Source organism: Podarcis raffonei, chromosome 5 (genome assembly GCF_027172205.1).
Source record: "Podarcis raffonei isolate rPodRaf1 chromosome 5, rPodRaf1.pri, whole genome shotgun sequence".
Lineage (NCBI taxonomy): Eukaryota > Metazoa > Chordata > Lepidosauria > Squamata > Lacertidae > Podarcis > Podarcis raffonei.
In genome coordinates this window covers 47,642,576-47,665,243 of record NC_070606.1, presented here as the reverse complement: position 1 = coordinate 47,665,243, position 22,668 = coordinate 47,642,576, and the positions used below count along the sequence as shown (strand labels likewise).

Below are 22,668 nucleotides of genomic sequence, written 5' to 3'. Positions count from 1 at the left end.
TGCTTCATGCTTGCACATGCGTCAAGAATTTGTTATCACCTGTTTTTTCTGTCTGAGTATTTGTCCCATGTGGCAGCAGCTGTTGCTTTTTGCAGATTTTTTTAATGCTCCACGCCTATGGATATGTACATTTTGTATGCTGCAGAGATAGGGATATAGAATGTGAAGCAGAGATTCAAGAATCAAGGACTTCCCAAGGCAATTAAGAGGGGAAATTGTCTTTGCCCAGACTTGCTTATTACAGGAATGCACAATTACAGGAGGAAGAGTAGCTGTAGCTGCTAACAGTTTGCCTACTCCTGCTTTTTATAGTGCTCTGTACAGCCCACTTGTAGGGTTACTTTCACTGAAGTATTATAGGCACCCTAATGTTATGTTGCAACGTTGGCCACAGACCATCCTTGGAATTTTCCCCCTCTTCTTTCTTATTGTTGCTATCCTGTGCCCTCTGTCATTTGGATCCAATGTTTTCCACCTGGTGGTGGTGGTGTTTCAATAGCCATCAGCGGGAGTGTGTTCAGTTTTAGGTATGTGTGGGCAAAAGCTGCCTGTTTTAAAACTTTGGGCAAGTACACTTGGGGCATGCATGAGATTTCTGGTGTGTGACTCATCAGGCCTGCTTAAAACACAGAGCAGCTACTGAGTATTGTTTGCTGGCATAGTATTTCACAAAGCTTGAGACCTGTCCAGGGGAGAAGGAACACCTCTAGAACAAAGAGTTCCTAATGACTCAAGCCAGAGAGGGAGGAAGGGAGGAAGATGCAAACGAGTGATTAGTCTGATTCAGGTGAAAATTATCTTTTTAAAGTTCAAACTTCTATGTTACTCAGTGTTCTGTCATTCGATCCTCCATAGTGGTTTTTTTTTGTTTTTTTTAATAACCCAAATTTGTATCCAAGTGGAAATAAGGCAGACAGGGAGCGGCCGCTTAACTCTTTCCTCTCTGGCATTTTTCCCAGTTCAGATTTACCTGCCCAAACTGCTTTTTCACATGTCTGGCGATACAGGAGAGCTTCAGGCACTCCATGTCTTCTCCCCCCCCCCCCAGATGGAAAAGAAAAACAACTTTGGGTGGGTAACTTTAATCTTTAAAAGGGATTGGAATTGAATGGGGTAAGAGCCTCCCTCCATGCACCCCTTTTATACTCAAATGTAGCCTCCCAAGGGTGAGCCCAAGACATTTTGCCACCTGAGGTGAAGGACAAAACGAAGCCTCTGACCAGGCTGGCAGATGGACAGTATCCTCTGCTGCACCTGATTTGTGGTAGTGGCGGGCGAATCTCTCATTTCCTCAGTCTTAAGTTCAGTTCTCTGTGTTTCCACATCAGTTCGTGATTCCCACCTCCCAAAAAGAAGCCCTCGTGGAAAATTTATCAGCGTTTTACTGTGTATTTTTCCATATATGCCCAAGCTTGTATGCATGGAAAGTGCTCTGATCTGTTGCAGTTGAAGATGCAGCTATTACACTAACTGTACAATCCTGTACATGTCAACTCAAAAGTTGGCATCTGTCTGTCTTAACACAATGGAGTGCAGCTTGGGGAGTAAAGTGGGGATTTGTGTAGGGTTTACTCCTCAGCCTTTTCTTCTCCTGAAGATATCTCACAATAGCACAGAGGTTTAAGGTCCGTTTCTTCTTTCTGCTAGATGGACTACCTTCCAGGACTACCTGCCCATCTTTTTCCTCTATGGCCTCTTTCTCGATCATTGGACCCACTCAGAAGTAGGTCCCATTTAATATAATGGGGCCGATTCAGACTGCAATCCTATATTCAGCACCTCAAAGCACATCTCTGTGTTGTTTGGGTGTGTATGTTAGATTAGAATCCTGGCCTTCTAGAGGCCCCCAAAGCAGCAGGTGATGCACCAATGCTGCAGGTATTGTAATAATGTGAGAAGCTTGCTTTACATCTTCATCTTGTAGAAACTCATCTAGAGTCTGCACACTTCCGTTACATTCGTCCCCTTTATAGATCAGTGACAGGCATTATCAGTATAATACTTTTCAAGTTCAGGGCACTTTTGTGATTAGATGAAGTTTTTGAAATTCACTGCAGTGATAGGTCTGTTAGGCACTCCCTTCCTTCTAGAAATACCACAGCTAATAATAGCTTCCGCAGCATGCAGAGAAAAGCTGCCCTAGCTTCTCAAAGGAAACTTTCTAACAAGTGGGTTAGCCTCACAATGAAAGGCAGATTGTCTGTTGACTACAAATTTTATTTAGGCATATTTACAGGCAAAAGTTTGAGCTAATTTATAAAAAGAATGCTTGGAACTGGTGGATAGCCCTCCACCAGGTCCCAGTGTGATGGACCTATATTAGGAACTTGGGTCAGGAACGACTAGTTGGGAATATGATAGGACCAGGATGGACACACTTTAATCCAAGCCAGAGATCTTAACAAGTAAAGAAGCTGAAGCAAAACGAATGAAGCATGGTTGCCTGTCTATGCAAAAAAGAAAGAAAGAAAGAAAGAAAGAAAAGAAAAGAAGGCTGAAGGCAGGAAACCAGTCTTTCAAAGTCTAGGGAAGACAGAAATCAAAATGGGGGTGGGGTAGGGCTGGTTCCCAGGGAGTTGACGTGAACCTAGAATGCATGCCAGAAGCAAGTTAGGAAGAAATGCAAGAAGGCTTGTCAGCAACAGCAGCTGGTCAAACAAAGCACAGAGCAAGGGCTCAACAGAAATATTTATTTCCTTGCTTTCATATCCCGGCCTTTCTTCCCTCACAGAACTCAAGATACACATGGTTCCCAGGTGGTCACTCATCCAGGAAGTGCAGCTCGAAATTTCTGGATGCAAAATGGTTAACAAGCAAGCAGTAATGTAGAAGCAGGCTAACTCTAGCCATGGGTGCTGGATATCACACCTTAGCTGGGCCCAATGGTCCATCATTGCCTTCACGGATGGCTGTAGTCTCTACACAAGGCATAGGCAAACTCGCCCCTCCAGATGTTTTGGGACTACAATTCCCATCATCCCTGACCACTGGTCCTGCTAGCTAGGGATCATGGGAGTTGTAGGCCAAAAACATCTGGAGGGCCGAGTTTGCCTATGCCTGCTCTACACCAAATCCAGGAGTTAAGATTTGCATTAGCTGTGCTCTAATGGCCCCTGCCATCTGCTTGGTTTGGGTGGCTATGCAAAGGTTTCACGATACTATGTAGCTTTTTGGTGGAATCTTCACTGCAGGTGCAAATGTGAAAGGACGAGAAAACAAAGGTGAGGGCGAAATGCAGTATATTTACAAATGGAGAGGAAAAGAGCTTTCATACATAGGACCAAACGCTTCTCTAGCAGGGATGAGGAACCTGTGGCTCTCCAGAAGTTTCCGGACCATGGTTAACATCTTCCCTTACCATTGGTCTTGCTGGCTGGAGCTGATGCAACTTTCAGTCCAATAACTTTTGAAGGGTTGTAGGTTCTCAAGCCCTGTTCTTTAGCCTAAATCAAAGCCAAATGCTAGCCTGTACCAGGAGGTCATTATCCCATACCCCATGAAGAGCCGATAAAGGGACATATTAGGGGTTTTATTGGTTTGAAATATTAGTATATTATAAACAATTGACAATATTTGAATGGAATGCAAAAAAACACTTCTTGGATTTTGTCACCAAGCCCATGAAAAATGCAGATTGATTACTGATTTTTTGTGGGGGGGGGGGAATGACGATGACAAATCCTTTCTTCTAGTTCTGGCTGTCTTTCAAGTTGTCTTGAGCCAACTTTTGTTTTCAGCTGGAAACTATGCAAAATGTCATGATTTCATAGCATTCAGTCGATTTTTGGTGGCTACATGGAACATTTCATTGCTTAGGTTTGCAGGGGTTTATATGTCTCAGGGATTCAAAACCCCAGAATCACACTGATGCAAATTGGAACAGAAAGGGAAAGCTCTTAAGAACCCTCAAGACCACGGCTCCTGATTTGTGCATGGCTCTAATTTTCAGTCACCACAAATGACTCCCAAGAGTTTTAAATTCATGAGCAGGAAGTGGTTTTAAATATAAGGCTCCACTTCAGTTTTCAGAAATTGTATCGGAAAATGGACATATATGCTCAGCTAAAATTGGAGCTACAGTTGAATATTGTCCTTGTAACTCACTGGAATTTATTTCTGGTTAATCATGCATAAGATAGCACTATTTGAGTCATTTTGTTGGCTTACAAAAAGACACCCATAGCTGCTAAGTTGAGGAATGAGGCTAAATAGTATAGTATCAAAAAAGAAATTAATGTTTCCTCAAGAACCCAGTACAAAGTGAAAAGGATAGTTCATGAAAATCTAGGGGTGTCCCTCCAGACTGCTACTATGCTGCAGCAGGGATTCAAGCACGTAGCAAAAATTTGGGTTTGCGCAATTAAATCAGATTAAAGTGAGCTGTCACTCTAGTGCAACAAATGCACTTAAAAACAAACAAGCAGCAGACTTTTTGTCATTTGGAAAGTGATGGGGTAAATGAATAACAGGAAGATACAAAAACACCCCACAAGCAAATCAGAATGAATGCTCTTTGCTGTGTAACTGTCATTTAAACATAATGAATGTTCAATAAACAATAGACATAGTCTAACCACTGCATGTCAAAGTGCAAGTAGATAAATATGTACCGCTCCGGCGGGAAGGTAAATGGTGTTTCCATGCACTGCTCTGGTTTCACCAGAAGCAGCTTAGTCATGCTGGCCACATGACCCAGAAAAATTGTCTGTGGACAAACATCGGCTCCCTCAGCCAGTAAAGCGAGATGAGGGCCACAACCCCAGCGTTGTTTGCGACTAGACTTAACTGTCATGGGTCCTTTACCTTTTAACCACTGCAGGCCACTGTAATGCTTAACAGCAGCAAGAGAAACCAAAACAGTGAGGGAAATACCTTGGTATCCCTGGCCTGTAGTATGCTAGGGTGCCCACCCTTTCTAGAGATGAGAGGGGAGGTGTTCCTGTCCCCTCTCAGCTTGGGCCCCCAAAGTAGATGATACAGGTTGGCCCCGAAGGTGCCAGAGTGGCAGGCTTTGGGATCACCCATCACCCAAAGGGTGCCAAAGAGTGTTCACCCAGCCCCTATTTCCCATTATCAAGCCCAAATTCCCATACAAATGCCAAAGTGACTGAATTTACTTAACAATTACAAACCAAACTGGTATGACCGCAGTATGGAGTAGGTGGAAAAAACGTGCTTATACAGAGACCAATGTGTGAGTGAGCCCAAAATTGGTTGGCAAAAGTCCATACTACGAACCAGGGCGGGTAAAGTGGGTGCTGGAAACTGTGGAGGTGCAGGCTTATATAGCCTCTACTATGCCCATGCCATGTTTGACTGTACACACAGTAGAGCATGACTAGCCTCCTTTCCTCCAAGCTGCAAACATTTGCCTGCCAAGCAGCACCTGCAGACCAGGCTGTGAAACTCTGGGCACCAGTAACATCTTAAAAACAGAATCCTTTAGTCCCTTAAAGATTAACAAATATATTAGGGCATAAATTTCAAGGGCTAGAGCCCACTTTGATAGATGAGTCATGTCACAGGAACTATCCACAAAGTACTCATTTAAGTGCCTATTTGGTTCTCTTGCTGGAAGATAATTTGGGCTTTTTTTCAAGTGCTGTGCAGTACTTGAAGTGCTACAGAAACTTACAAAACTGGTTTGACTTCACGGAGGGCAGAAAAATGAACGTGTGTATCATAGCAACTGAGCGCTTGACAATAACTTCTCAGATACTGCTACTCAAAGGGGATGCCTGCAAGCCACCCTAGAATCATAGGGGTGATCCTGGGAGCATGAGAAGCTGTGTTCTACTGAGTCAGAGAGCCTTAGTCAGTATTAGCTCAGGATTATCTATGCTGACTGTCAAGGTTACAGGCAGAGGCTTTTCCAAGGCCTACCTGCACAAGCTGGGGTTGAACCTGGGATTTCTACATGCAAAGCATGAGTTCTAGCAGTGAGCTGTGGCTCTTCCTTGGTCAACTTTGAATTCCTACAGAATGAAGCTCCCACCCTGCCCCAGAAAGCTTAACATATCAGTACAGACATCACAACATGCTGTAAAGTAGAAATCAAGTGCTGTGTGCCCCTTATACCCAAAGATCAAGAATTGCAGCATAAAGGCACATTGGGATATGGAAGCTTAAAAGTCCTTCAATACACAAGGGTGTTTTATAGAGGAAAATGCCTAGTGAAGAGGAGTCATCATCGCAGACTATAATACAAACAATGCAACGCATTGACAATTCAGATCTTTTCTTTTTGACAGAGCTATTATCTTCCTCAAGGGACTGGAAACACTGTTAGCTAACTTCGCTTTCTATGTAGCTAACCATTAAGAGCTACTTTTCTCCCATGCCAACAAAGTGTTCTCTGTAATCCAGCAGATCACTCACTTATCGGTTAAGCCTTTTGCCAAAGTAAGTTGCTTCTGTAAAGTGTATCCTCTTATTTTTCTGTCTTTCAGGTGCCAGCTAACTAGTATATTAAGAATGCATGTGTTATCTAGGCCAAACACTTGAAAAGAAAAGTTTTGCTACACTATTAAACATCTGTTCGTGCCTTCATCTAACCATACCCGATGGTGCTTTTGCCTGCTCTATGGTAAGGCTAGTTCTAGAAGGTACTTTAGTACAGATGACTCTTTCTTGTCACAGGACATCTGACTGTGTAGCAATCAAGTACAAAACACAGCCAGGTTGTTTCCTCCAGAGCAGAGGTGAACTGTGGCTTTCCATAGGTTTTTGGGGACAGGCCAGCAACACATGCAGGGCCCCAAGTTCCCCATCCCTACTCTAACATATCAAAAGAAACCTGGCATAAAACAAAAGTATTCACTTTGCTCTTCTTTCCAGCTCCTAGTGCTTATTGATCTTAGAGGAAGTGAGGGAATCATAGTTTCCACCAGCAGCAGTAACAGCTTTGCTTTGTTAGGAGTTCTGTTTCTTGTCATACCAGAGTCAGTGTTGATTTTTTTTAGAGCTAGAGACAAGGCAACATACAGCAAAAGGAAGGTGATCCATCCAATCTTTTCTTTTTGATTTTCTGGATTGGGGATGGGGATTGCTCCAGAATACCCTAAGAATACAAGACCAAGCTCTCATATCCACCCTAGACAGAGCATTTGTACTATTTTACTCTCTCTTTGACTGTTTCAATTCCACTATGTTTGTGTAAACTCTATTTATAAGAAGCAAGGGGTACATCCTCAGGAATTGCCCTCATTTTATTCTCACAATGGTTTTGAGAGGCAAGTTTGAATGAATGAAGATGACTGGCCCAAGGTCTTCTAGCGAGTTTTAGGCCTGAATGAGGATTTGAACCCAGGCCTCTACAATGCAAGTCTAACTCTCTGCCCGCTCTACCCCACAAGTTTGCTTTCCCTAATGATAGTGACATACATACAAACCAAAGTGTGTGCGTGTTTGTCTGTATGTGTCCTGTTGAAGTATACAAATCAACTTCTGCTACACTTAGTCTGAACTACTATTGGTCAACCTATATTATTTGTATTATTTATTAAATCTGTATATCGCCCTTCATCTGAAGATCACAGAGTGGTTCACAACATAAAAATACCAAACAAGAACAGAAAATGCGTAATCAAACTAAACCAAACCAAAAACCTCCCTCCCACAAACACATTTTAAAGGACATCCAATGTTAATTAGCCCAAGGCTGGGTTGAAGTGAAATGTTTTCACCTCGCGCCTAAATATATGCAACAAACCCTGGCTCATCCCCATCCTCATATGTCCACAGGTACTTTTCCCCCAGTAGTACGGAATGGAAAGATGTCATATTTTAAGTGTCACTGCTTCCCAACCCTCCTGAATTCCAGGGGAGCAGCTGTGTTAGGCCTCAATACTTAGTAGACCCCCTTACTTCAGAGTAAGCCTCCCTGAAGTCCGTGGGGCTTCCTTTGGAATACAGATGCACAGAGTTAAGGCTATTATTAATAACCCAAATCTACCCTAAAATCCTTGTGGAGCCGGAAAGAGGACCGAATTCATATGCTGGCGAGGCGCAGCGCCCAGTTGTGCGACTAGCAAAAAGGCCCTTTCCCAGCGTGTGGCAGGTCAGGAGTTTTGCAGGGCGAGGAGGCGGCCAGACGGGGAAACTCGCCGCCACCAACCGGGGACTCCATTGTCAGCCGCAATCAAGGGACGCTGCTCCCTCCCCTCCCACGCCTCCCGCGTCTCTCTCAACTCCTCACCACCAGCTGTTAACCAGAGCAGTTCTAATCATAACTGCGGGGGCGGGCAAATGGTGGTGTTTCCCCTCTCCTCCTCCAAAGAGAACGCCTAAGAGGTAAACTCCCCCGCCCGCCCCGGGTTGGAATGGCGTCATTTGGTATAATCTGTCGAGGGAGCAACTCTGTCTGTACGTGGGGAAAGTGCTTCTCCGCCGCCGCCGAAAATTCAAAACAGCGATCTGCTCGTCATGACTCAATAAGTCCTGGAAAGCAACTCCTGTAGGCGCTGGAGAGAGAGAGAGGAGGGGCAGGGTGGAGAAAGAGGGAGAAACCCACGTGTTTGGTTTTCCCTGGCACATCCACACGCTGCTTTTGCGAGGAGGAGGGGGGAGCCAGTGTGAACTCCAAACTCTTAGGGATCCAGCAGCACTTGGATCTCCTTCGGGATCTTTCCGCACAGTTTAGGAAGACGCACTGGCTGGGGCGCGCGGGCGTCGAAGGCGTGCCGACATTCCAGGGACAGCCTCGGATGCCTTCGGACCACTGCCTGTTCGCTGGAGATACTCCCTTCTGCTTTGGGAGAATCGGGGGAGGAGCTTCTTAAGCTGGGCTCCTCCAGTGGTTTTTTGTTTTTTTTAAATAGCTACTGGCCTTTTGTGTGGTTCAATTTCCCAGCAGCTTTCTGTTCAGAGGGGGATCTGCAGCCCGGAACGCAGGAGTTTGGAGATACTTTGCTAGGCTGATTCCCTCGTGTGTGAGATCAGCGTTCAGTTCTGCTGGATTCCACTTCAGAGCGTGCCTTGTTTCTGACTGGAAAGCTGGGATGTTTTATAATGACTAAGAAGCGAACGCTTTCTGACATGGAATTAGCTCTGCAGTAGATGGTGAGAAGTTCTGGAGTTTTGTTTTTGTCTTAAAGCTGGTGACGAGTCCAATAGATGCCCTCCGCCCCAATAGCTCTGGTAAGTGTTGTAATTGTTTGGCTTTACAGATCTTGCCAGTAAATGACATTGGGGAAGTGGAAGGTTCTTAGATAACTATATCAAAAAGTGCCCTTCTAAAAAGTAGTTTAGTGATAACACGCCCCCCTCCCCCGCTAATTGTACCAAATAATAACTCTAACAGTTTAGGTGCCTTCTTGAATCGCTCAGACACGCAGCACAAATTAAAGGGGAATACATAATCTTTACATCCTGGCAGTTGAAGACGTTTGCGCACATTGCTGTGAAATGTGCCTGAATTTCTCTGACTCACAGGATATGTTTACCAGTTCCATGGAGACATAGTGGGTTGGTTGGTCCTGTTACGCAGGGAAACTTCTGGCTTCTGATTTTATGAGCTGTAAATTGGAAGCTTAAAAAACCCGGAGTAGTCACAACACAAGGAAGAGCAAGTGCTTTTGTTACTGAACAGACATGCCTGACAATTATCGGGATTGACGTTTATTGTTTTAATAAAAGGGCAGATGGGTTCAGCTTAACTCATTGTGACCCATGCTCATAATTTTCTGGGAGGTTTGGTAGTAATTTGTATGAAGCTATTTTATATATATACAGTATAGGATCTTATCCAAAGTTGTGATCTATGAACTTAACCCAAAATCCTTGCATTTAAGCTTAATAAAATTCCATATCATTTATGATAAGACTGACAGTCCAGATCCTAAACCCACTATTATTATGTATTAGTTTATAAACTCCTTTTACATGTTTCTCAAGGTGATTTACAAACATACCACAAAAATAGTTTTTGAGACAGTGCAAAACTGCAACAACTGAAGATTGGTTTAAAATAACACAAAAGGAACACCTAAGAAAAATGTTTTCATCCCGCTTCCTCCAAAGTGCTTTCAATGAGTCCAGTGAGATTTACCTTCTGGTAAGTGTATAGGATTTCTGCCTTGGGTGGCAATCCTATATAGATTTATTTAGGATTACATCCTATTGAACTCACTGGTTCCTTTCGTATCAGTGTACCTTGGATTGGAGCATTACTTGGAATTTTGCCACAACGATGTCAGTGTTTCCTACCTGGAAATAAGTCCTGTATAAACTCAGTAGGATTAAACTGGCGGTAGAGCTGCTTTCACACAGTCTTGTCTTGCACTTTCTGTACCGTTTGTGTATGTTGTGAATACAGAAGAGAAAGAAAACATAAATCTTCTTCATTCTAACTCCCCCCCCATTGATGTTAAAGTGGTTTGAGCCTCCTAAGCCTGTTCTGTTGCAAGCATTGGGGTGCACCTGCTCTCTGCTTGTGACACTCATGGGTTTGAATTATGTGGGTGATCAGATTTATATTTAATGTGCATCTAAGTCCAAGGCCAGTTCCAGTATATGTGCATCTTATTTTATCCTTAAAACCAACCCTTTGAGGTAAGTTGGTCTGAGAGCAGGTTGTCTGCAGCAGTAGCATCCAGTGCTCTTGGCGAGGCTGAGCGGCGTTTTGAACTTAGTCCCTTATGGTCAAAGTGGGGATTGTAGCTACTGTACCGTACTGGCAGTGATTGATGGTGGATGGTCCTGCCTGCATTATGATTACACTTGATTATGCTTTTTTTGGCTCTTCCTGTTGCTCATAATTATGTCAAATCCTAGCTTGACTTGTGGAATACAGTTTCAGTGTGTTGGCTTGTATTGCTGACTTCCTAACCCGCCCCATCCATGTTTTGAATCTTACCCAAGAGCAGGGAGAGAGAAAGTAACCAGCTGAAACCTTTTGCTGTCATGGAGAGTCAGGGCTGAATCTTTGCCTGTTATGAAGGCAAAGTATTAAAAGGCAAAGTTGTTCCACCGGAATACATTTGCAACCATTTTTGGACAAATGCAAGCACAAAGCAGAAAGAGAGCTGTTCACATATGGAGCATATGTTTGATTCTCCCTCCTCCCCATTGTGTTAGGCAGCATTTCTTCATTATGGCTTCCTGATGGCTTCTGTTGGACTACTCTGGGCTAGGTACAACTTTAGGCTTTGTTGCCTACCCTATAAAAAATCAAGCCATCGGTTTTTCACTCAGCAAATGCACAGGCTGACTGGTTTGGATGGACTAAGCTGCAGTGCATATAGGCCATTCCATAAACTGTCATTCTCTCTTATATTTAGTGATGACTCACATTTATGACTTGGGAACCCCTTCTCCCTGGTTTTGACTGTAATAACTTGAGATTGAATGATTAAGTTCTTTACAAGTTAAGGTGTGTACAAGGAATGTGGGGACCACAGGGGTGGAGTTCTTTATTTCTGACTAATCTCATCACCTGGCAAAAGATCTTCCCTTCTTGCCAAGATTCCATAGGGTTGCTGTAAAATTATATTTTCATCTGCAGATGTCTGATTTTTCTTTTGCTGCTTCAGTCCTGACTGAATATGTTGTGTTTACTTACAGGGAGAGTAGTGAGCTGTGTTGTTTCCTTTAAGAAGTTCTCTAGAGTGACATTCTCTCTTTCTCTCCTTTAGAGTCAGGGTTATTAGAAATGTCAATAAAGTGTTGGGAAGAGAATATGAGTTGGGTGGCTATACATAGTACATCCACAGGTTTCTAGGCACATCAATAACGTTTGTGTCCTTGAGGGCAAAAACCCTTTTTGTTCCCTTGGGATGGACAATGCTTTTGATATCACTATTCAGTGATATCCATTTTTCTGCAAGGATTCAGACTGGCGGCCCTTTTCTGGCTATGATTGCCACCTGCTTTCCAGTTGTGCTCTTTGTCTCTAGCAGTGCTTCTAAGCTTGGATGCAACTTTACAGCATGTGAAGCTTTTACTGGCATGGAGATGTGATGGAAAAGGGTTTCACTCATGTCTAGTGTGGATGTGAGGCTGCTGTCTTACCACAAAAGCTGGTAAAAAGAAAAGAAGCAACAATTTTGATGGCTGTAGAAGTGCTCCATTAGTTATATCATGCTGTTCAAGGGGTCCCTTTGCTTCAACCTTTGGGCAAGTGATCAAACAAACTTCCATTAACTATAGTTAAAATGCTTCCCATTTTGTCTAAATCCAAGACACCATGCTTTGAAGTTGGGTTAATAACCTGGCTTGGTCTGAAGCTGTTTACTGGTTCAGACCAAGTGGGAAACTATTTTTAATGGAATACATCCTGGTTTGTTTTCCAGCTCATGTGAAGGGGTGAGCAAGAGGCTTGTTTGAAACTTGGTTTATTAATGGAGATATGATCAACTTAACTCTCGCAGTTGGATAACGCTGTCATTTCTGAAACAAAATGTCAAATACTTTAAAAAGGCTACATTGCTGGGCTCGGTAGTTTTTTTTCTTGAAAGCTTTGGATTTTCAGTAATCTCTTATTTGGTAGTTATCAGAATCTAGAGCTATCCTGCCTCAGAACATTTCGCTTAAGGCTTTGAGAGCATCTCACATTTATTTTCCCTTACAACATAGGCACTCAAGCATGTTTCAGTAAAAAAAGAAGGATCTATTGATTACTTGAAGGGTAGTGATTTCAGGATAGGGATTGGGAAAAATACACTTGTTCTTTGAAATTGTTTCATGAAAAATAGAAAGTCAATATACTCAAAGTGCTCCATTTAAACATATATTTGCCTTCAGTAACTGAAGGTAAGTTATGTTTCACTTATCCTGTTATTTAATCAGCACTTCAATCTTGTGCTTATGATCTAGAGTAGTTTGGTTACATAGAATGACAGAGTCATTTTTTTAGAAGCATTTGTTTCTCGACTGAAAACTGGTTGGAATAAATATTTTATTTAGATTTAAGAATAAAATAAATATTGAACCTCAAATTAATTCTTTAAACAACATAAAGACAACTTCTAGGCATAAAGTTTATCTTTATGGTGTTTGGGGGATTAATATGAGTCTCAAATAAACAACTGTGCCTCCAAATTTAGGAATACCTGCCTTTTGTTATTTATGAGAGTGCACAGAGTTAAATGATATCCAGTGCAGTCATATGCAGAGTAGACTCATTGAAATTCATTGTTTTCAGTGGGTCTACTCTGAGTATGCCTGCCACTGGATAGTACCCACGGTCTACACTGGCAAATTTAGTAAGCCCACTTCTGCCTTTAAAAGATTCCTAGGAAGTAGCTTGTTAGCAAATAACTTTGCTTACAGTACAGATTTAACCTTGTGATGAGCTTCCATATTTTTTATTCTTATTTATTCACTCCCCTCACCTGCTGAACATGTACCATCAAATTGGTTTGTATGTGCAATCTCAGCAGGCATGACCCAGATACCTGCAAACTGGTAAGCAGGGTGTGTGTTGTTGCTGATCAAAGCGTTACTCCGCTGATGAGCTGGTTGCAGGCTGAGCCCACTGATCTTCTGAATGCATTTACAATGTGTGTGTTGCAGCTGTTGTCAAGCAGCTGGTTGTTAAGCTGTGAAACATTTCCCCTAAGTAGGCACACGGTCTTGAGCACAATTGGAAGTCGGTTTTTCTTTCCAAGCGTTCCCCACAATTTATATAGTAGATAGGAATGGATGTTCTTATTCACCACTTCTGGGCACTAAGGAAGCTGCCTTATATTGAGTCAGACTATTGGTTTATCCAGTGCCATTTACACTGACTAGCAGCCACAGTAGCTGTCCAGGTTTTAGACAGGGGGCATTCACAGCCTTATCTGAGGGTTGAATCTGGGACCTGCATGCCAAGCAGAGGCCCTTCTATGCAGCTATGGCCCTTTCCCTCTCCTCAAAAGTTACCTTAGAGATTGCTTTGTTTTGAAAACTCTGTTTGCTTAGTACATTTCAAATTTGTGTGAGAGTTCATGGAGCTGTTTGTCAAAGCAGTTTTCAGTTAGGCATATTGTTTCTTTCAATGGAGTGGATCCAAATATTTTAAACAAATGTCAGATCTGATAGATTTCTCAATAACATCCGTGTGAGGAAATTTCTGTTAATTTTTGGATTTGAAACACACCAGGGTTTTTGTCACTTTGTTCATGAGTTTTAAGCCAGCTGCTCGGTATTTTCAGTGTCAGGGTTTAGATAAGTTGAGTATCTTCTGTTTTATGTATTAGGAAGTTGCCAGAAGTGACTTCTAAGAAGGTAAAATTCCCAAAGGATGTGAAATTTCATGCATAACATGAAGATTACACATTTTCTTACTCCCAAATGGCTATTACTAGTCCTCAAAGAGAGCTAGTGTGGTGTCAAGAGGGTTGAACCTAAGAGTGGGAAGATGCAGGTTCAAGTCCCTTCCAAGAGATCTGCTCCTTGGGCCAAAATCCACATTCATTGGGACAATTTCTTTATTAGGCCAACCAAAATATCGCACAATATTCTGAAAGCTTTGTAGTTCTTGAAAACTGTTCATTGCGCTAGGTGGTCAGCAACATGATGAGAGAGCAGGAAGAGGAAGAAAAAGGTTGGCTGATGTTTAAGATATGAAGTTGCACTGAGGCCTGGCTTAGAACAAGAAGTATAACAATGACCAAATCCCCATTTCGAAAATCCAGCTATTGTTATAGGTTTTGTTCCCAGTAGCCCTGAAGGAGCTTATTTGAATGTCTGCTACTACTTCCACATTCCATCTTAAAGCTATGACTGGATGTTGGATGCAGTCTCTGTGGCTTAAATATCAGTCAACATTTATTCTGCTTCCTCCCTCCTTCCCTGCCTGCCACCATGATTGCTCTGTTTAGCAACTAGCCTGGTGGAATATTCTGGAGACCTTGAAAGCTTTTACAATATTTTGTGATATTTGGGAAACTGGGCCAAAATGGCTGCTTTTACTTTTTGTGTTCCTTGGGCTAGCTGGCCAACCTCAATGTCAGTTGTGAGGATTTTAGGAGGTGGGGAATCTGTGTTTTCAAGCTTTACATTTTCCCGTGGTTCCTTTGCTGTTACAGGCTTTCATAGCCTGGTCTTTTTTGATCTGTTTCCCTCTCCCCTCACTTCCATCATACTCTCCTAATTAGAGGATTGAGCAACACAGCAACAGTTTTTCATTTTCCTGCAGTTAACCAAAGCTCAGGTTGTCGTTCCCTTGACTTAGGAAAGCTCACAGTTATATCTGCAACATCAGAAGACATCAAAACACTAATGTGAAATGATTCTGGTGAGCATGGTCTGTTGTGGACCTGAACGACATCTCTCCAGTGCCTCTCCGCTGGTGTGGATTGTCATGCTCAGGACCTGTCTCAACCAGGAGTTTTTAGATGACTTGGAGACTCAAAACTTATAAGAAGTTTGTGAGGGAAGCGAGTAATGGTAGATAAGCCTGGGAAGGTTTCCTATTTTGGAATTGTTACTAGCTCTAATTGCCCAAAAGGTATAGTTGATAGGGTGGTCAGAAGGGTGGTCTTACTATTTTCCCTTGTTTTACTTCACACAGTTCTTCTGTTCCTGACGATGCCATCAAATTGGTGCCTGATGTGTACTCATCCAAAGAGCCACTAACCACTGTTATCTCAGATGGACACAACACTGTTCTGGAGTCTGCTGAGCTGACTGCAACAAGGTAGGGTGAGAAATCACTTGCAGATATATGATTTACCACCAATTGCCATTGGGACAGTTCCAACCGTTCAGTGGTTCCCAGTGTTACAGACAGACATGGCCTTGTCCGATGGGCTACTAAATGGTCGGAAGTGGCTATGTCTAGTCACTATGTGGTAGTCTATTTTTATTTTATTTTTTTGGAGTGGGTTGGAAATAGGGCATATATTGAATGTTCTAATTCAGTTCTGTTTGTTAGTTGGGATCCAGGCACAAAGCAGTCGTGAATGTTAGGCTGTTGTCTCAGGAGGGCACTTCTAGCTAGAGTGGCATTTGCCCTGAATTAGAGTGAACTATCTTGGGGAATGATAGAGTTTGGCAGTAGGTAGGAAGAAGTGCCATTTGTTCATGAGTGGGGAAATGGGTGTGAATTGGCTCAATGCTTAGACCTTTTTAAAATCATACTTGGCAGCAAGTTAAGAGTACATTCAGAACCATAGCTTTTGTTGTGTTCTGCAGATCAGAGGGCTGATTACCCTTTAGAATCATGTTTCTTACAGTTGGATTACTAAACAGCCAGGCTGTGAGAGCCCAGGCTATTGGTTTGTTTGTTTTGGCTATGGCTAGGTTGTCTTGTTCCACCTAATTATTATTTTTTTGATCCTGCTTATTGTTGACTCACAGCAGAGTTAGCAAACTGAGAAGAAGCCACACTATCCAAAAAGTGTTTATTTCTTTGTGAAGTTTCTGCAAAGCTTGCCTCAGGGCAGGTTCACTTACTCCCATTTTCCAGAAAGCTGCTAAAATAGCGTGCCCTTTACTGAATTAATAAAATTAGGGAGTGGTGCATTATCAAGGTACCATCAGCAGCCCAAATACGCTTATTACAACCTTAATTTCTAGACAGTAACCATGTTAATCCCTTGCACCAAAAATGATTGAAGAGCTCCTTGAAGACTAAGAAATGTATTATAGCATAAGCTGTTGTGAGCCACAGGCAGTCCATTTGATCAGCTGCATAAAGGGTTCTCCTGAGCTGCAGTTGCATAAATAGATGGTGGAGGGGGGTGTTCAGTTGTAAGCAGTAGGATCAGAAAGAAACGAAATGCAGAAAACTACAAATAGTGATAATGTTCTTATTAGCAGTGCCCATTCACAAAAAACAACAATATTCAGACATTGCAGCAACCTAAAACAACCATTCACCAGCAATAAAAGGCCACACAATAGGGATACAGATACAGGGGCCAGAGCTTGTGATAGACCCAGATGCCAACTCTGTACTATGATATGATCCCCCATACCACCATCAGAGGTTCATTAATATGCTCATCTTCTAGTGTGAGATATCTATCTGTCTGTCTGTCTGTATATATAAACAATCATCATCACAGTAACATCACAGCTTTCCTCCATTACTCTACCATTCCCAGTTTTTCCCAATGTGACCTTAAGGTGACCATCCTTGATCTAAGTAACTTTCACAGTGAGTCTGCAGTGTTTAAACGGGTAAATTACAATCATCAAGAGGTTTAGTGCTGTCACTTGTGGGTTTAAACAGGTACAATGTGTTTTTATCACACTGCACATGTGAACTGGCCTGTTGAGAAGAAGGGTTTGGATTTGATATCCTGCTTTATCACTATCCTAAGGAGTCTCAAAGCGGCTAACAATCTCCTTTCCCTTCCTCCCCCACAACAAACACTCTGTGAGGTGAGTAAGGCTGAGAGACTTCAGAGAAGTGTGACTAGCCCAAGGTCACCCAGCAGCTGCATGTGGAGGAGCAGGGAAGTGAACCCAGTTCACCAGATTATGAGTCTACCACTCTTAACCACTACACCACACTGGCTCTCAGTTAGTTAGTTAGTACCAGGATGTCTGTGTTATTTTTGTGAATGGCCAGTTGAGAATGCAATTATCATCATCTGTACTTTTCTTTGTTTAATTTCCTTTTTAACATAAATGTTTACAGTTCCTCTGCATATGCACATATGTGTGTGTGCACGCGCATGCGCACAGCTGAATGAAGTGGACTGTAGTCCACAAAACTTTATGCTAAAATAATTTTTTTAAGGGTGCCACAAGACTCTTGGTTGTTTTTACACCTATTTCCGCATCCATACCCAAACTGGTCCACTATGTCTCCTCACCCACTCCACACAACACGATTTGCTAAAAACCTTAGCTCATTACAGATTATACAGTATATGAGCATAGTCTCCTTCAAGGGCTCCTTCAAATGGCTAGGAACTGCTACTGTATACACTTTAAAATAATATTGTTGCATGCATGTTGCTGCAAATCTCTGAGATTTAAAGGTATTTATGTTAAGCAAAACAGCCTTGCTACTGTTTGCTGCAGCAGCCTTGCTACCAAAGAAGCAGCACGGCAGATGTTAGAAAACCCATTTGAAAGTTGCAGAAAACAGGACATCTTTCTAGCAATGCAATCTGCCGAGCCTATCGCTTCTGCAATGTGGTAGCAAGGCTTTGCCTTTGTGCAACTCAAATATACCATCTTCTAGTATACCATCTGCTCATGAGTCTCCAGGGACCATCATCTCCTGGATCATGTTTCAGTGTTGACTTCCAAGCATGTAGGAAAAAGAAGTGCCTTTTCACTGCCCGTGTTAGAGCATGACTGTTTACAGAGAATCTAGAATAAATGGTCAAGAATTGGCTAATTTCTGTGGCTGTGCAGTTTGTGCCAATGGTTAGTTCTGGCACCTCCTAAGCTTCACCTTTAGATGGAGAAAGGAAGGTGCAGGGATAGGCAACAAGTACAATATTTTTGCATCTACCATAGTCTCAACTTCTGATTTATGGGTCGTGATGCTTTTTGTGTGTCTCAATAAATCTAAGTTGATAAATTCACCTCTCTTTAGACTAGTGCAGGTTTTGAACATGGTGCCCTCTTGTTTGCATCAGTTCCCAGATTTATTTATTTTAGTGCCGGCCACTCTGGTCAGATGCATTATCTCTGTTGCCAGTTGGCAATGATCTATTGTGGTAAAGAAATCCCAAGTGAGTCCTAGAGGAAGAGGGCCAATTTGGGATGGGTCAGTTCCCTACTTATCCTAGTCTGTCAATCACAAATCTGAGCAATACAGTGGTACCTCTGGTTACGTACTTAATTCATTCCGGAGGTCTGTTCTTAACCTGAAACTGTTCTTAACCTGAAGCACCACTTTAGCTAATGGGGCCTCCTGCTGCTGCCACACTGCCAGAGCCCGATTTCTGTTCTCATCCTGAAGCAAAGTTCTTAACCTGAGGTACTATTTCTGGGTTAGCGGAGTCTGTAACCTGAAGCGTATGTAACCCGAGGTACCACTGTACGGGGTTTCCAGAAGGATATTTTTAAAAGCACCCTTACTAGATGGTGATTTGTAGGCAGTTATGTAAAGCTCTACATGCCCACTGATACACTTCTGCTAGATTCTCGAGTGACAGTTGTGGAAAATAAAAAGAAATGAAGTGGCTGGTGATTCGAAAGCTGTCATTCTCGTTCTGGAGAAATACTGAGTAACCGTGCAGAAGTACAAACCAATGCTTGATCACAGGATGATTTTCCTACCAGTAAAATTGCCACGTGTGAAGTGATCTTTCACAGCAATTGAAACCACAAGCTGTTTACGAATAACAGAAAATTTGCATTATTTTCCTGGAATGCTGTTTTGCCACTACTATGTTGGAAATGTTCTTGTTCCACGCACTGTTTCCTTGGCATTTCTGCCTCCTGCCGCAACGTGTGCTCTTGTGCTTTTTAATTTTTAGTTTTTAAAATCTCAGGCCATCACCTTCAGCAACTTCTAATCTGTAGCTGCCTTAAAGTGAATATCTGAGTCCCCCTTTGCTCAGACATATTTTACTGTTAGGTTTGATTGCTGGCCCATAAAAGATGACCTCTAATTCTGATAGGTGGTGTGCATGTGTGTAATAATCGGGTCATTTTGTGCTAAATGTATTCCAGATGGCAGTGTGTAATAAGAGCTCAGATTCCAACCCTCCATCTGTCCAGTCAAGATATTATATCTTTGTTTTTGTGTCTCAAGGGCAACTGTCTCAAGCTCCATCCCTCTAACCCCCTAGTGATACCACAATGCTCAGCACAATATGGGGTCTCTGCATGGCGGGCCATGAAAATCTTTTTAATCTTCCAGTCTTTGACAGGGAGGGAATGATGTATTCGCCCAAGTGCTGTGATGAAGAGCTTAACATTTCAGCAGAAGTTCTCAAAACTCTCTTTCCCCCGCCCTGAAATAAGTATTTTAAATCTCAAAAGCATATATTTATAAACTAAACTCTGTGCTATGGGAATATTGATTGCTTTTTGGAACAACAACCACCATGCTTGGACACAAGAATATAGGGCTAAAACTGAGGTGGGTGACTCCCGTCTTCCTTGGCTATGGCGACAGTTCCTCAGAGTGATTGCAAATGGTTGTTTTCTGCACCCCCCATTCCTTCTTTTTCTCACGGTGTTCTGAAGCAACTTGCACATAAATAAACAAACAAAAAATGATATTCTGAATTTTGGTCTGCTAGATTGGCATGAGTGGTGGGTGGGGCCCTTTTTCAACCTGAGGGAAGCATTCCCTCATGGGGCCAAATGTCATTAGTGAGCAGGGTCAGAGGCAAAAGTGAGAGGACCAACATATGTGACCAGGGCCGGATTTAGGTTTGATGAGGCCCTAAGCTACTGAAGGTAATGGGGCCCTTTATATGTCCAGCTGTCCTTTGTCAACAACAGATTGTTGCTGTTTTTTGTGTTGAATATATGCTATACAGTGGTACCTCAGGTTACATATGCTTCAGGTTACATACGCTTCAGGTTACACACTCCACTAAGCCAGAAATATTGCTTCAGGTTAAGAACTTTGCTTCAGGATGAGAACAGAAATCGTGCTCTGAGGGCCCGGCGGCAGCGGGAGGCCCCGTTAGCTAAAGTGGTGCTTCAGGTTAAGAGCAGTTTCAGGTTAAGTACGGACCTCCGGAACGAATTAAGTACCATACAGGTACCACTGTATGGTAATTTATGGACCTAATAGGTCCATACACAACACAAAACACTGTTGCTGTATGTAGGTTTTATTTGTTCTTTATCTTATATTTTGGAAATGTACATCCAGTTTTTTCCCTTTAATTTTTGGGGGGCCCCCAAGAGAGTGGGGCCCTAAGCTATAGTTGTTTAGCTTATACGTAAATCTGGCACTGTATGTGACTCTTACCTTTGTACAGTAGGCTGCATTCCAGCAATGCAAAAGCCAGACATTGGCACACCCATTTCCCCCTTCTCCAATCAGGCAAACAAGAGGCATTATCACAGTTCAGTTACACATTCCAGCCAGGCCAAAAGCACTTGAATAGGTTCAGATCCAGAAACCAGGACAAAGGTCCTGAGGCTGAAAAGAGAGGCCTGGAGGTGCTCCATTTGGCTCCCACTGTCTTGCCCTAGACTAAGTTACAGCATCCTAAGTTAAATATAGACATGGGCATAGTTATTATCCTGGGAGGACATGGAAGTTTGTGTTCTCTTTCTGGGTGGTAAACCTTTATAGGTCCAAACAGATTTAGAGGGTGTACCAATCAACTATTGAAATTAATGGACAGTACACAGTGAATTGAAGCATGTTTCCCTGGAAATAAACCCCACCTAAACTCCCATGTCCCTTAAAAGTTCAGACCTATATGTTTCTATGCAGAAGTAAGTCAGTTCAGTGGGGCTTGCTTCCAGGAAACGGTGTCGAGACTGCAGCAATAAATTGAGATTTCACAGTAGAGGCTGATCTCGAAGGTTAAGAGTATTCAGTTAGCAGGTGGGGGGGAGGTACGTGAACACCCACATCATATTCGCTCCCTTAGGTAAAGAAAATTGTAGTAGGTAGTTGTTGCAAAGCCGTGGTATTCTGTAGAGCAGGGGTCAGCAACCTTTTTCAGCTGTGGGCCGGTCCACCGTCCCTCAGACCATGTGGTGGGCCAGACTATATTTTGAAAAATATATATGAATGAATTCCTATGCCCCACAAATAACCCAGAGATGCATTTTAAATAAAAGCACACATTCTACTCCTGTAAAAACACACCGATTCCTGGACCGTCTACGGGCTGGATTGAGAGGGCAATTGGGCCGCATCTGGCCCCCAGGCCTTAGGTTGCCTACCCCTGCTGTAGAGTATAATGAGGATGTACTCCAGTTCACCTCTGAAGCTGAGGTATCCTTGAAAAGGGACAGTCTTGTATGACTCGGCATTTCTGCAAGTTCAGTATTGATTAGACATTGTGAAGATACACAGTAAGGCAGTGCTGGTGATGCTAAATATAAGTATCGCATTGTAGTTTCTAGATAAGAAGGCAGGCCAGCAGCCAGCAAAACTTCACTGTATATGACAGTGTGATCTGGGTGGGTAGTGGCTCCCCTTTTAGCAAAGTCCTACATGAGCAGGGCCCAACATTGCAGTGTGTGTGTGTGTGTGTCCCGCGTTAAGTGTTCCTTCCTATTAAGAAGACCTTTGTGTGAGCCTTTTAGTCACGCTGCCTTATTATATGTGTGCTTTGTCTCTGTGCTGGGTTATATTTCTCTAGTAGCTTTAGAAACTATCGGCAGACATTGTAGAAAGAGTGTCCAAGCATCTGATCCAAACCTATTTTTTAAAGGGAGAGTTGTTCTCCCACATCTGGTGCAGGTGCCCTTGGGTCCAATCCTTCTGGCAGGAGGTGTTTCACGTAATATCAGAAGTCACTGCCAAGCCAGTGAGCTCAGAGCTGGAGGTTGCATTACTGATTCTGTTCTGAGGCCAACACAAGGGATGGTGTCATAAGTATTTAATTGTACTTTTAGCAGCAATGGCACTTGTTGAAACTGTGCATCACTGGTGGACTGGTTCCTACTTCAGTATAGGGGAATGGCTGGGAAAAGTCTGGCCGTTAGTATCCTTGGAGAAGCTGATGCAACAAGAGAGGGCCATATGGAGAGCAGAATCATTTTGCCCATGTGAGGTTCCTCTTCATAGTGTATATGAATATTAGCACATGGGGTACAGCCCACAGTAACCACAGTGGTCCTACTGGA

General features: G+C 42.8%; 1 protein-coding gene across 9 annotated transcripts in view; it reads left to right on the top strand.

The window, feature by feature from the left end:
- TACC2 (transforming acidic coiled-coil containing protein 2) overlaps nucleotides 1-22,668 on the top strand; it is a 161,921-nt gene that overhangs the window by 39,685 nt on the left and 99,568 nt on the right. For all 9 annotated transcript variants that reach the window (XM_053389000.1, XM_053389001.1, XM_053389005.1 and 6 more), the window contains one exon: nucleotides 15,497-15,622. In XM_053389000.1, the coding sequence (XP_053244975.1) occupies nucleotides 15,497-15,622 (126 nt within the window). The remainder of the gene's footprint in view (nucleotides 1-15,496; nucleotides 15,623-22,668) is intronic.